General features: G+C 32.9%; 1 protein-coding gene across 3 annotated transcripts in view; it reads right to left on the bottom strand.

Moving 5' to 3' along the window:
* The window catches only part of LOC149778765 (discoidin domain-containing receptor 2-like), a 297,280-nt gene extending 287,976 nt beyond the window's left edge, over positions 1-9,304 (bottom strand). For all 3 annotated transcript variants that reach the window (XM_089939517.1, XM_089939518.1, XM_089939519.1), the window contains exon 1: positions 8,706-9,304. In XM_089939517.1, the coding sequence (XP_089795643.1) occupies positions 8,706-8,841 (136 nt within the window). In that variant the 5' untranslated portion in view covers positions 8,842-9,304. The remainder of the gene's footprint in view (positions 1-8,705) is intronic.
* Positions 9,305-13,968: the final 4,664 nt, after the last annotated feature.

Raw genomic sequence — 13,968 nt, 5'->3', positions numbered from 1 at the left:
TAACAACAACAACAACAACAACAACAACAACAATAATAATAATAATAATAATAATGATGATGATGATAATAATACAAATAATAATAATAATGATAATAATAAAAATAATAATAATAATGATGATGATAATGATAATGATAATAATAATACAAATAATAATAATGATAATAATAATAATAATAATAATAATAATAATAATGATTTTCATCCCCAAAAGAAACCCATGTTCAACAGACCAGCCTTCTGCCATTACACTGTAGATGTAAATGACATACAGTGTCTAAAAATCTGGGATGTCTTTTGACAATTGCTCTACTAATACCATATAGCATACTACCATATAACATACTACCATATAACATACTACCATATAACATGTACAAGGCATTATAGGAATACTTTATACAGCTTTCACATAAAAGAAATAATATTTACCATATATAATTGCTTATAAGTCCAACTGCAAACTGCACAGAGACAGATCTGATATTGCATAATGCTTGGGCAGATCTGGGTCTGTGCAGTGTGTTAGGAGTAATGAGTCGAGCCAACAACACAGACTATAATCTGCTGGCACATTATGCTACAGCAAATCAGGATCTTCGCTATTTACAGCTTTATTTAACCAGGGTCTATTCTAGGATCTCCAAAACTGCCAAACTGCTTCAAAATATTGGTTTACCAGAGTCTGTTAAAGAATCTCCAAAATTACTAGACTCTTTCAAAATACTGGTTTACTGGGGTCTATTCTAGGATGTGCTCTAACTTCTAAAAATTTACACCTAAAAATTGACTGAATACACAAAAATCATGCCTCATATTTTCAAGCCCAACCTTTATTTCTTCATTAAATTCTTCCTTTATATTCAGAATATTTCCCTCAATTTTTAAATGGCTGGGTAATAATCATGCCCCCCCCCCAATTTTTTTTCAGCGATGGAGTTTATTGCAATTGCCATGTTGTAGTTTACAAATAATCAGCATGCAAACTCTTGAACTGAGTGTTTTCCCCAAGTTGTGATGTTTTATGAAAGTGGAACCAGGCTCATATATTCAAGACTGGTTCCTTCTCGCAAAACTATCCATTCTGTTAAGACTGGTTCCCTCCCAAAAAAACTATCCATTCCACATCAAAATGAGAGCCCCATGAGAGGGGCTGTCTTTTCATAACTTAGACAAGGAGGGAAATATGACAAAAATGTGTCACTTTTTAAGCAGGACAAAATCCCCTTGAAACACTAGTGACTTCTCTTGAAAGAGGATGCTAACAGGAAGGAGGGCCCAATGCATCCTAAATGTAACTACATTATTCAAATTTGTGTAAGTTGATATACACATGGGTATATAATGTAACTGGATAAGGCTATACATCACACATCCCAGTGGAGAAAAACCCTAAATTTTTAACCAAAATAATCAATATTTAGGGCATGTAATTAAAGATGAGGGATGAATATACAGCCCTAACTTGAATTCAAGCAGGAAAAAAAAGGCAATTGGACTGAAAAGATAAAGACTGCATCTTATGTAAATTGCTTTTGTTCTCTCACTACAGTAATTTTCTGTATTAAATCAATTTACAAGCTTTTCGCTGGTTTCCATTTCAAGGTACACGAGTTTATGTGATTTAAATTTGTATAGTTGTCAATGTTAATTTTAAGTCTTCTCTGCTTCCATCTGTACAATTTACAAGGCTTCCATCTGAATGAAACAATGTGAATATGGGATGGAATTATTTCTTGTTATTGCCAAGAAATTTCTGCTTCAATCGAAATTGGAGGGTGTGTGCCAACTAAAAACAGTTATACCTGAGGTGTAGATTGATTCTGCAGAGTTTGGAGTCACTGCACAGGACCAATCTGATAAAAGAATTAGAACTCTGATGTAATGGAGATATGGAAGGTAGGAAATATGTCATGAACTGTTAACCTTTGGGTAAACCAATCACATTATGCCTTTTATATTTGTGATTCTGAATATATAGTAACTACAAATAACTCCCTAATTACAAATAAGATGGCTGGTTACAACTTACTAAAACAAACTGACAGGGAATTCCAAAGGTGCCACCTGAAGCATGAGCCTGTTCAATATACTTCTTAAAAGCAAAACTCCATTTTAATCAGTTTGTCAGAGGACCTTTAAAAGTTAAACTCCATTTTAATCAAATTTGCTGAGGACCTTTAAAAGTGGAGCTCCATTTTAATCAATAGGCTGAGGACCTTTACAAGTGGAACTTCATTTGAGTCAGAATGGCCCAAGACTTTTAAAAGTGGAACTCAATTTTAATCAGATTGGCTATGACCTTTAAAGAGGAACTACATTTTAATCAGATTGGCCCAGGACATTTAAGAGTAAGAATCCATTTTAATCAGTCTGGCCAAGGACCTTTAAATTAGAACTCCATTTTTATCAGACTGGCCGAGGACTATTAAAAGTTGAACTCCATTTTAATCAGATAGGCCCACAATCTTTAAAAGTTGAACTCCATTTTAATCAGACTGGTGAGGACTTTTAAATTAGAATTCCCATTTAATCATATTGGCGAATGACCTTTAAAAGTGGAACTCCTTTTGAAATTGATTGGCATAGGACCGTTAAGTTAGAACACCATTTTAATCAGACTGGCTGATGATCTTTAAATAGGAACTACATTTTAATCAGTCTGGCCAAGGACCTTTAAATCATAACTCATTTTTATCAGATTGGCCCATGATCTTTAAATGTGGAACTCCATTTTAATCCTACTGGCCTAGGACAGTTAAAAGTGGAACTCCATTTAATCAGACTGGCCCATGATCTTTTCAAGTGGAACTCTTTTAATCCGATTGGCCTAGGACAGCTAAAAGTGGAAGTCCATTTTATTCAGATTGGCCGAGGACCTTTAAAAGTGGAACTCCTTTTTAAATAGATTGGCCCAGGACCTTTAAATTTGAACTGCATTTTTATTAGATTGACTCAGGACTTTCATGTTAGTACTCCATTTTAATCAATAGGACAAGGACCTTTAAAAGTTAAACTCCATTTTAATTAGACTGGGTGAGGACTTTTAAATTAAAACTCCATTTTAATCAGACTGGCCCAGTAGCTTTAAATTAGAACTCAATTTTAATCAGGTTAGCCAAGGACCTTTAAATTCAAACTCCATTTTAAACAGATTGGCCCATGACCTTTAAAAGTGAAAATCCATTTTAATCCAAATGGTTGAGGACCTTAACAAGTAGAACTCAATTTTAATCAGATTTGCTGAAGGCCTTTAAAAGTAGAACTCTCTTTTAATCATATTTACTGAGGAACTTGAGAGATTAGTTATGCACTAAATGAGTTCTCTTCTTAAAATAATGAAGTATTATTATTATCATCATCATTATTGTTATTATTATTATTATTATGTTACAGTTCAAGTATCATTGAAAACTATTCATTCCATCAATCTTTATACGAAGTTACTGCATAATATATAGGAGAACAAAAAACATGTGATACATAAAATCTGACCAGTCACCTATCGAGGATGATATTTAAAAATTCAACAAAACTAATAAAACTGTCTTCCTGTTGATCCAGTGAGTTCTTAGGTGTCACTTTGAAATTTATGTACGTGTAGAGTGAAAAATCTTTTGATTTTAAGAGCCATTCACCCCACTAAAATTGTATACAGCCAAAGAATTTTTGTTTCAGAACTGAAACAACCTAACACAATATCAGCACGCTGGAAATAATACAACTTCTGTCAAGTACTACAAGTGCTTTCATTAGTAGAGATACAATGTATCTAGTATACATTTAAAAAGCAGACTGTGCTTCAATTAATATCTTAAAATATGACACATGTATGTGAAGATTAAATTGATAACAAGTTCTATACTTTAAACGCAATATTCTATGGTCATTTATTTTCAAGGATATAATTTTTCATGGATTTGCCAAATATGAATATTTAATAGCAACTGACAAATTTGATCCAACTTTAACAACAAACATGTCCTAATCTGCCACTGCAAAATGAACAGCCAGATCGAGGTCTGTTATGTTTGTTCTAGTGATTATTCCAAGCAAACTAAATAGACCCAGATTGCAGGGGTTGCTAAGGCTCAATAGACGATTATTTGTTGTCTATGTCTATTTGTTGTTTGTAGCAACAAAGAAATCCCCATCCCCACCACTGATACACAATAATAATATATTTCATAGATTTATATATGATACTGGCCAAGTCTTTTTGCAGCTTGAACTCTTCCATTAACTTTTCTGCATCATATATATATTACACTTTTTGTTTTTTGATCCCAGTTTAAATTTCATCAAGTTGCTCAATTAGTTAAGGGCAGGCCACACAAGATGTCTTCTTCCTTAGAAAATTGAGGATAATTTTAATCTCAACCTTGTCATTTATTTCAAAACTACCAGAACTGCTTCTATTTCTGATCAATCCATTGGAATTAAGTTACTGGTAGTCTGCGAAAAAGAGCGGGTTTATATTGCTCTAAAGATGTGTTTCAAATTTTATTATACCCCAAAAAACTGTAAATCACATTGTAGGCTAAATTCAGCATCCCAGTTAATGGTCAAAAAAAGATTTGGCTTTTGAGGAAAAAAATGTGTGGGTTCAGAAATGTAGCATAAGCAGAATGCCCTCTCCTGCATGCTGTGAGTGGTGACTAATGGAGGCAGGAGCCACAGTGGCTCTCTGGTTAGCATCCTTAACTTGCAACTGAAAGAATGTGGGTTTGAATCCAGATCATCCCTGGTCAGCTTAGCTACTGTGGGGTGTCCTTGGGCAAGACACTTTTCTTCAATTGCCTTGGCACTATATAACCTTTTAGTGTTGGTGTGCCAAAAATATCAAAATCAAACTCTCCAACATTTGGCATCTTGTCTGTGAAAGCAGTACCAAGTGTTGCATTAAAATATCAACATCATGAAAGACACAGTATGCTCAAACTCAATTATCATAAAGACGCTGATGATGTATTAATTAATTTTGAAGAAAAAAAACCCCAAAATTTCCTTTCAAAATGAATAAATAAAAACCTTTAAAAAAATATTGTATCATAATTAGTTTGTTCATTATCACTGATTATTGATTGAATAGGTTGATTGAACTGGTTCATAACAATAACTTCTTCCCAATTTGTCATTTATTACCCCACCGATCTGCTTGTTTCATGGATCTTTTTCAGTTCAATATGTCTGAGGTCATATTTTTATTAATCAAAAAACATGATATTATTTTTGTATTGTGTGCATTTGTAGAAACTATAAATTAAAGGCAGTTTACTTCAGTGAAATATAAAAATTACTGGTAAAATATTTTTTCATATTATTAATGTCTTCCACAAGATTTCCCATCATGCTATATATATGATTGATTATGTGTGCCCATGGAAGTTTTACTTACAACAAGATACAAAAATACATACTGAGCTTGAACAAATAAACTGAAGCTGCACTAACCTTCCAACATGGAAATTGTTCTTACCGGTATTCTAAAATTTAACTCACCACCATTTATGTCTCTATAAAACTATTTCCCTGGTACTACCTTGATGATTTTTAAAAACCTGCTGTGATGCATTTGCTGAATCAGCAATGTTATGTCATCAGATCAGATAAAACAGTTCATATAGTGTCAGAAATGCAATTCATTGCAACACAGTAGTTCATCCCAAGCTCTCTTAAATCGCTGATATTTTTATGATCAGCATATGAATACGTTTACAAGTGAGGTGACGGTATGAAAACATGGCTGGGTGTGGCATGCTTAAGAATGGATTCAATTCTAGAGTAATTTTGGTATATAATAAAAAGAAAATTTTCTTTTCCAGTGTAAAAACCAGATATATTTTCTTGTGTGGTCCAAAAACAATATACTAGTATTTTAGCTCACTGAATTGCCACTCATTAAAAATTTTTGGTACCAAACAATGATTACATCTGGTATTAGTGTAGGAAAAAAAAAATCCTCTATGTCTTTTTTATATCAAGTGAAATTCTTCAACAAATATTCGTTTTAAGAAAGGTATATTTTATTATAACTACTGCTCTTTGATTACATTTTTATCTCAACATAGGAATAGCATGAAAAGGACAATAAAAAGTGATGACGGGCACAATTTTCTAAAGCAGAAATACAAGTTCTTTTTTGCAATTTGACTAAAATCAAAGTTTACTTTAAGTGAGGTTCTCACAGAAATGCTCAGTTACATAGCAGTTACATACCAGTGGCAGTAGACTGACACTTTCACATTTGATTAATAAATATGGCATATCGCATTTGTCATGATTACATTTTTCATGATTACATGGAAACAAAAAACATGAGAATCAGTCGACAAATCTTGCTTAGTATCTATTCATTTCTTAAAGAGCTGTGCCCAGTAGTCATTACTTGAAATTGTCAAGGACCAAAAGGTTGCAAATATTGTTATTTGCAGTGTAAAGAAAATTTAACAAAATATATGACTTCGCATTAAAAGTTGTGAATTTCATTAAGTTGATTCAAAATTTCTCGGCACTAATCTGCTATTTTCTTCACATTTAATGAACATGGACCCATTCATTTGGTATTTTCTAGAATGTAAAATAGGATCCATGCCTGACCTACTGTCATAAACAGGTTCAATAGCTAAAATGACAGATGTTATTAAGGGGGATGTGTACAAAATGTTTAAGTGTGTAAAAATTGACACTTGGTGTTCTTCCTTGCCATTCAATTTTGAAAAGCTGACTTCCTGTATAAACAATGACAACACTGTCTACATCCCGAATGCACAGTAGTCTATTGTAAATAAAGTACAATATTTTTTTTAATTTCAAAACAAAATTTTATTTCTAAAGCCTTTGATTTTCTTCTAACTTTATCTACAAAATATACAGAATGTTTTTACTGTATTTTGTTTTCTTTAAGTCTTTATTTTTTTCAACTCAGCCAAATTGGGTTTCTTGAAAATCCCTGCTAAAATACAACAAAATCTTTCTTGAAATAGCTCCAATGAGCTGATAAATATGGTATACTCATAAATCACAACAAAATGTGAGAGACAGTTTACTGTGGGTATAAATCACACCAACTCCTTTTGGGTATGCATCATCAAAGTCACTAATGAAGCAAGACTCAAAACAATGTGACCAGACAACACTAAAATCTTTCAACAAAAAAAAATGGATACTGTACTTTAGATTCTCACAGAAAATGCAATATGCTCAATAATGTGCACACAAAATGGACCTCTGCATTACAATGTTTGGAGAAAGGCCAAATTTACCCCCAACAATGAACTAAATGGTAACAATGCCGGCAAAAAGGAGTGTTCATAACAAAGGCCTACAATACAGGATTATTACATCTGAAAAAAACAGAAAACTTAACAGATATCAAATATCAATAAAACTACGCATTACTGAACAATACGTAATGCCCCTTAATTACATTGGCAAGAAAACGTAAAAAATAGTACAAAAAGACTTTATTTTCAGTTTCCATTATTACTTAGTGTTGCTTGTTAATTATTTGACTTTTTTCAATCGACTTTCTTTTGCATAGTTGTGTGCATTAATGCCTGAGTATCGATCACCAGTATCGATTGTAACCTAACCTCAAATTTAATTTTTAAAAAATGTTTCTGATACAGAATGAAGAGCAACCTATTACACAAGTTTAGGACATTTTTCAAAATCTGCATCTGGCTCAAACATATCACTTATTCATGTTGAAAATCATGCATCATCTGAACATGATCTTAAAGATTTTCCTAATGTTTTGTTTTTCTGTTAACAGTCAAATTAAATAAATAAATTAATTAAATGTCAGATTTCCTCCCTGAAAAACTTTTAACTTCAATGCCAACTATGTATATAAGTGAGAAAAAAAAAAAAAAAAAAAAAATATATATATATATATATATATATATATATATATATATATATATATATATATATATATATATATATATATATATATATATATATGTACACACAAACACACACAGAGTAGAACCTGTCTTTAAAGACCACCCTTGAAACAAAATATAATGGTATCTCAAGAGAGTTCATACCATGATATAAACATAAATCTGTGCAAGGAGATCCTAGTCTCTCAAGACAGGTGGTCTTTCACAGCAGTGGTCTCTCTATACAGGTTTTACTGTATGTATGTATGTATATATATATATATATATATATATATATATATATATATATATATATATATATATATATATATATATATATATATATATATATATGTATGTATGTGTGTGTGTGTGTGTGACATACTGCACAATATTTTTACACAGTGTGGCACAAACATATCTTCATAATTCACTGAACATAAGAAAAAAAAACACCAAAAACTGATTACCTTGTAAAATACTAGCACTTCTGAAGCAGAAACTGTGCTAGCTGCTCCTCTAAAAATGACTTCTCATTATTACACAATATATAAATCAAATGTATTCTACTTGCCAAATTAGCATAATTGTCAAGTAATGGAGGACTTCAAAGACATCTTTACTTCAAATAGGAACATATATTATTCTTACTACTATTATTATATGATAGTGCCAACAAAAAAACACATCTGCTCAGTTTTAGAACAAAATACTGTCTGAAAAAAGAATCGCAAAATCTTATGATGAGTGAAATTAAATGGTGCAATGTCAACTTCAATGCATATGAGGAAGTTACAAGTAATTTTTACTTACTTAATTCCAGTGCCTCCACTTGTAATATAAATCCATGTAAACAAATACACACCAATGTCTGAAACACAATATTCAGTCGGAATTTTCTTTTCCAAGACTCCAGGCCCATTATTTTCACAATCCACAACATTTTCATTCCTGTAAGCTTTCTTTCTACCTCATATTTTCATAGAACAGAAATGAACATAGTACTGGACCATTCTAAAACTCCCATGCCAAAATGTTTACTATTTTCTTTTTCTCCTCAAAATCACAACTTTTATTTTTTTTACCAGTGTACAAACTTTAACCCCATAGCAGGTAAAGAAGTCCTTTTTATTCTTCACCACAACACTACTAATCCATTTTTCTATAATCCCTTTACACTTTTAATCTGCAACTTAAATTATCTGGCATTTTCCCTACAGTCAATCAGTCAGTGTGAAAAACAATCTCTGGGATTCAATCTAAAAGTAATCCATTACAAGCCTGCTAAGTTAGGCTTGTGAGATGGTTTGTTCTGTCACACACTGCATGGTGCCCTCAACCCATACACCATAGTCTACTCAGTAAAGAGTAGCATGTTTTACAACCACATTTCAGACTGAATGGACACCTTCTTCTGCTATTGGATTCATTAAACCAACTGGGACTAACCACTTTCATTCAAGGGGTGGAAGGTTCCTTAGCTGATACACAAAAACTGAAAGAATGTGTAATGTTCTCTCTTAAATTTACAAAGCAGTTATTATTCAGATAGACAAAATTATCAATGCCAGTAATGAAATTGCTTGAACTGAAGTAACTGTGAAAGTATTTGTGAGCCAAAATATACCTAAATACCAGGTCTTCTTTATTTTCTTAAAGGGGCGGTACAGCCATTTAAGTATTCAATGCAAGTGAGTGGACTAGCTCAAGTGGAAAATTGGATAATAATACACTTTGTTTTGTAGTTTCTCTCCTTTATTAGGGCCTAATATTATAAAGGAAACCTGGAAAACTTGAGAAAAAAATGCAGCCAAGATATTACTGGTCAACTGTTGAATACATTAGCCTCCATGTCTCTCAAATTTCTCCAATTTTCTAATCAGCTATGCATGTCTGTCCATCAGTCTGTCTGTATTCATCCATCTTTTCAACATGCAATGATTGACGACTACATTGCTGTGTATGGAATGGACACGGACAGGGAGGGCTCTTGGGGCAGATAATGGGTCCTAAGACAGAAGAAATATTTCGAAGTTGGGTGGGGGAAGACCTCTTGAGGCAAATCAATGGGTTTCCCAAAACACAATAAGAAATATGTTAAACTCGTGCCGAATTCTATGCAAATTTGGCAATATATATTCCAGCAAATCTGGTGTCCATCAGTCTACCTGTTCCAAAAAGGTAGGCACTGGTGATAATCTTGATCACTATTAAAAAAAAAGTTTTTTGTTTCAATTTGAGATCTTTGCAAGTTCAATAAATTATACAACAATTTCATTTCATTAAACACCACAGTGGAATCTTAAGGTGCAGGTGAAATAATTTTGCTTAAACAGATTCTTATTAGAAACAGGAACACGTGTTCTGCTGAACATGATGATTCACCCGTGATTGTTATTACAACGATGAGGGTGAGAAATTTGAAATACTGGCATATCGGCACAAGATCACTGGCTCCACCCCCACCCCCTGCAGGCTCAGGGATGCAGAAAATATGCCTCAAGAGATGACTAGTGGCAGAAGGAACCATGGTGGCAGAATGCTGGACTCACAACCCAAAAGGGTGCAGATTTGAATCCTACCATTAGATCAGTCTGGATTGGCTGCAATGTGGTGTTGTTGGGCAAGGCACTTTACTCAAATTGCCTCATCACTTTATAGCCAACCTGTGTTTATGTGCTATAAAAATCAATCTTAGCTATATAATAACAAAGTTTCAAAGTTGAATATAGCAAGTTGTCTCATTTGGTTTATTGGAGTTTTATGACACAGTAGTGCTTTGAAGGTTATAATCTGCCAAGGTAAGCAGAGTAAAAGTGCCTCCCCCCCCATGTCAGGAATCAAAACGATTCTTCTTGTCACAACTCCAATGCATTAACCTCCAAGCCAGTACTTCTCAACTGATGCAAAATCAAAGGATACGGATGCCATTGTAACTGCCACCAGACAGAATATATTTATGCCCCATCTTGCACTGGTGAGAGAAAAAGAAAACATATATTTATGGATTATTTGTATTTACAATAAATGTTACATCCCCAAAAATCCGGTAAATCTATGCGTGCAATAACCCGTTTCTCTGCATACAGTAAACGGAATCTTTGACCATGTTCCATCCTTGTTAGGGCTCAGAGGATGGCCATGTTTAAGAGTTAGGTAATAGTTGTTGTGACTAGTGGAAAGGGATTGATCCTGAATGGAATATGTTATATTATAACCCTCTAACCTGTATGATTATATTGGTGTCAATATTTTTTTACCTAGTCAAATGAAAAATTAACTTTTCCTTTTTCAGCAAAATTGTAAATGTTGACCCATAGCGGCAAATTTCTCAAATTTTCTACTTGACCAAAAATGAAGTTTTTCAAGAAAATGATCCAAACAAATCTGCAATGAGAACTTGCAATAATCTATTCTTGCCTCTTTTGGTTTATCACCTTTTCATTGGTTAGCTAACTTGAATTATGGGCTTGAACAGTAAACTTCAACATCAGCTTGATGCTAGCACCAACATCAACATCACCATGTCTCACATTATTCTCTGAAGAAAAAAAAAGGTGATACAACAGATGTTATGCAAAACGCAAAGTCTCACCTGTACCCAAATGCTGTATTGGACTTAAATAAATTTTCACACAAACTTTAACCTACATTGTCAACCATATTGCTTATGTATGCCAGACAGGCTAGACAGGAACTACTAATGTAATGAAATATAAGCTTTAAACCTATCATACTGGTATTTATACAAAAGTTTGGGCTGAATGCTGTTGTTGTTGTTGTGGGCCTAATGCCATTTTTCAACACATGATAGGCTATACATTGTGGCCAGTATACTTGGTGTAAGTAGAACCCAGGAAGAACCACCAACCCACAGGAACCTATGGGCCTGAGACTTTAATCCACATAGATGTGACATGTCAGTGATCTGTAAAGGCAAGTTCCCTTTTCATGAAGAATTTTTTTCGCTGGGGTAGACCACTCAGCCACCCAGGGTCCCCAAGACAAAATAGGAGTGCCCATAAAACATTAAACAAAATAAAAAGTATAAACTGAATTAGGGGTGATACTGCCAGATTAGTACCCTGGAAAGTTCTCCACCAAAATGATACTAAAATCTTTTGTTGTTTTCTCCATCATACAATAAATCTTGACAAAGTGGACACCTTCAAATAAAAAATCAATGTTCATAATGGACAGATTTTATGGGCCCTTTTTCTTTATTTGACATAATACGGAATTTCAATATAAAGAGCACCCGTCTTAAAACGACAAAAAATGTTTGGCCCCTTATATGCTTATTATAAAGAGTTTTCACTATATAAAAATCCCAGGCATGGTACACAATACTTCAGTTGGCCAGCAAAATTTTCAACTTGTGCTGACCTGTAAGACGAATAAAATTTCTGCTCAGTACAGTGCAGACATTTCCCTGAGCAAATGGAAGAATTCCAACCCAAGAGTCTTTCCTAAATATTCCATTGTAGGGTGAAGAATTGACCCATAATATGACCTGTTTTATGTCGTAAAAAGTGAATAATGGAGACAACCTTTTTGCCCTGGGATGATGTTCATAATGACAAGGTCTTTGACAAAAAAGATACATAACAAAATTTACTTTGTATTTTAAGGATTTTACATATTTTTGACTTTATCTTTGTCAGTCTTTTTGGGGCTACTAAACTCGCTCAGCCCAATATAGACAGAATCGTGCATATGTGCCATTAATCGCACAAATATATACACACACACACACACACACACACACACAGGCTTTCTGTTGTGCAAGTTGTTTTTCAAGGAGTTCTGAAGGATTTATTTTCTTATGGTCATTTAACTTTCTCCATATCTTACTTTCAGTATCATTGCGTAAACAAGTACAAAAATAGAACACATAATGTAACTAATTAGTGCAACACTACAATAAAGGGATACTACTCTGTTTGGTAATTAGCTGTGTCATGTAATATTTAATCCACCCAATGTTTATCCCATTTTTTTATTTATATTTATTAGGTTTTGAAAAATGAAACAAACAATTCTGAATTTAAAAGTGTAAATTTTCTAGTTATAATGTTTTGTATTCAATAACATACATTTTTTAAAAAGGAGTTGGGTAAAAAATTCAAGGAGTTTATCAAGGAATTTAATTCATGGATAATACGCGGGTTTTTTCCTTCAAAATTCAAGACCTTTCAAGGTCATATCTCATATTTAAAGATTTTCCAACATCAAACAAACTAACAAACTTTGAAATATTTTAGTCTCATTATGTATATGACAGGATCAAGTCCATGAATTCCTTATGTAATACCTACAAAAATACTGCCACAATTTTGTTAAGCATGTGCAATTTTATCTAATGGCATGAATCACAGTCACATCAAACCAGCCAGGACCAGTCTGACCATGTAGGAATAACAATTACAGATTTAATAGAAAAGAATGTCTGATGATGGGGCATAAAACACTTAACACTGCAATATATGATCTAACAATGAAAGGTAAGGGATGCCTAAATTGATGGTTGGAGCTGCTGGAATGGTCTAACCTAACAATTATCTACCATTACACTTCATGAAGAGATACTGTGTCAAAAGCTACTGAAAGCACAGGCAAGTCTAATCAGCAATTTTGAAAACTGCAACAAAAAAATTCTCTGATGCAAAACTGAAAATAAAAAAATTGGCTTAGTTTTTAATCTTCTAAAGCAATAAAATAATACATTCCAACAGCAAGTTAGTCTAAATTGTGCAGTAAACTGTGACACAACATAACGTACCTAACATCCAATACCTTTTTTTTATTTCACCATTAGTTAGTTAGTGATTTATGTACTTACAAAACTTAATTTTATCCATGGTTTCATTAAATAACTCAAAATCTTCCTTTACTACTTTTTTGTAAAATAGAAATTCTTGCCTGTAGTCTATCTGTAATGCTGAAATCTACACCAGATGGCAATATAATGGCTTTTAAAGTCTTTGAATATTGCTTTCTTAAGAAAGGAATCCAAATTATTGCTGAAATATAATGATTATATAAAATTTTAAACTTTTCTTAAAATAAAAAATAT

This window comes from Sinohyriopsis cumingii, chromosome 17 (assembly GCF_028554795.1).
Source record: "Sinohyriopsis cumingii isolate HCF-2022 chromosome 17, ASM2855479v2, whole genome shotgun sequence".
NCBI lineage: Eukaryota > Metazoa > Mollusca > Bivalvia > Unionida > Unionidae > Sinohyriopsis > Sinohyriopsis cumingii.
The sequence above is the reverse complement of the archived record's forward strand: the minus strand, read 5'-3'. Positions and strand labels throughout refer to the sequence as shown.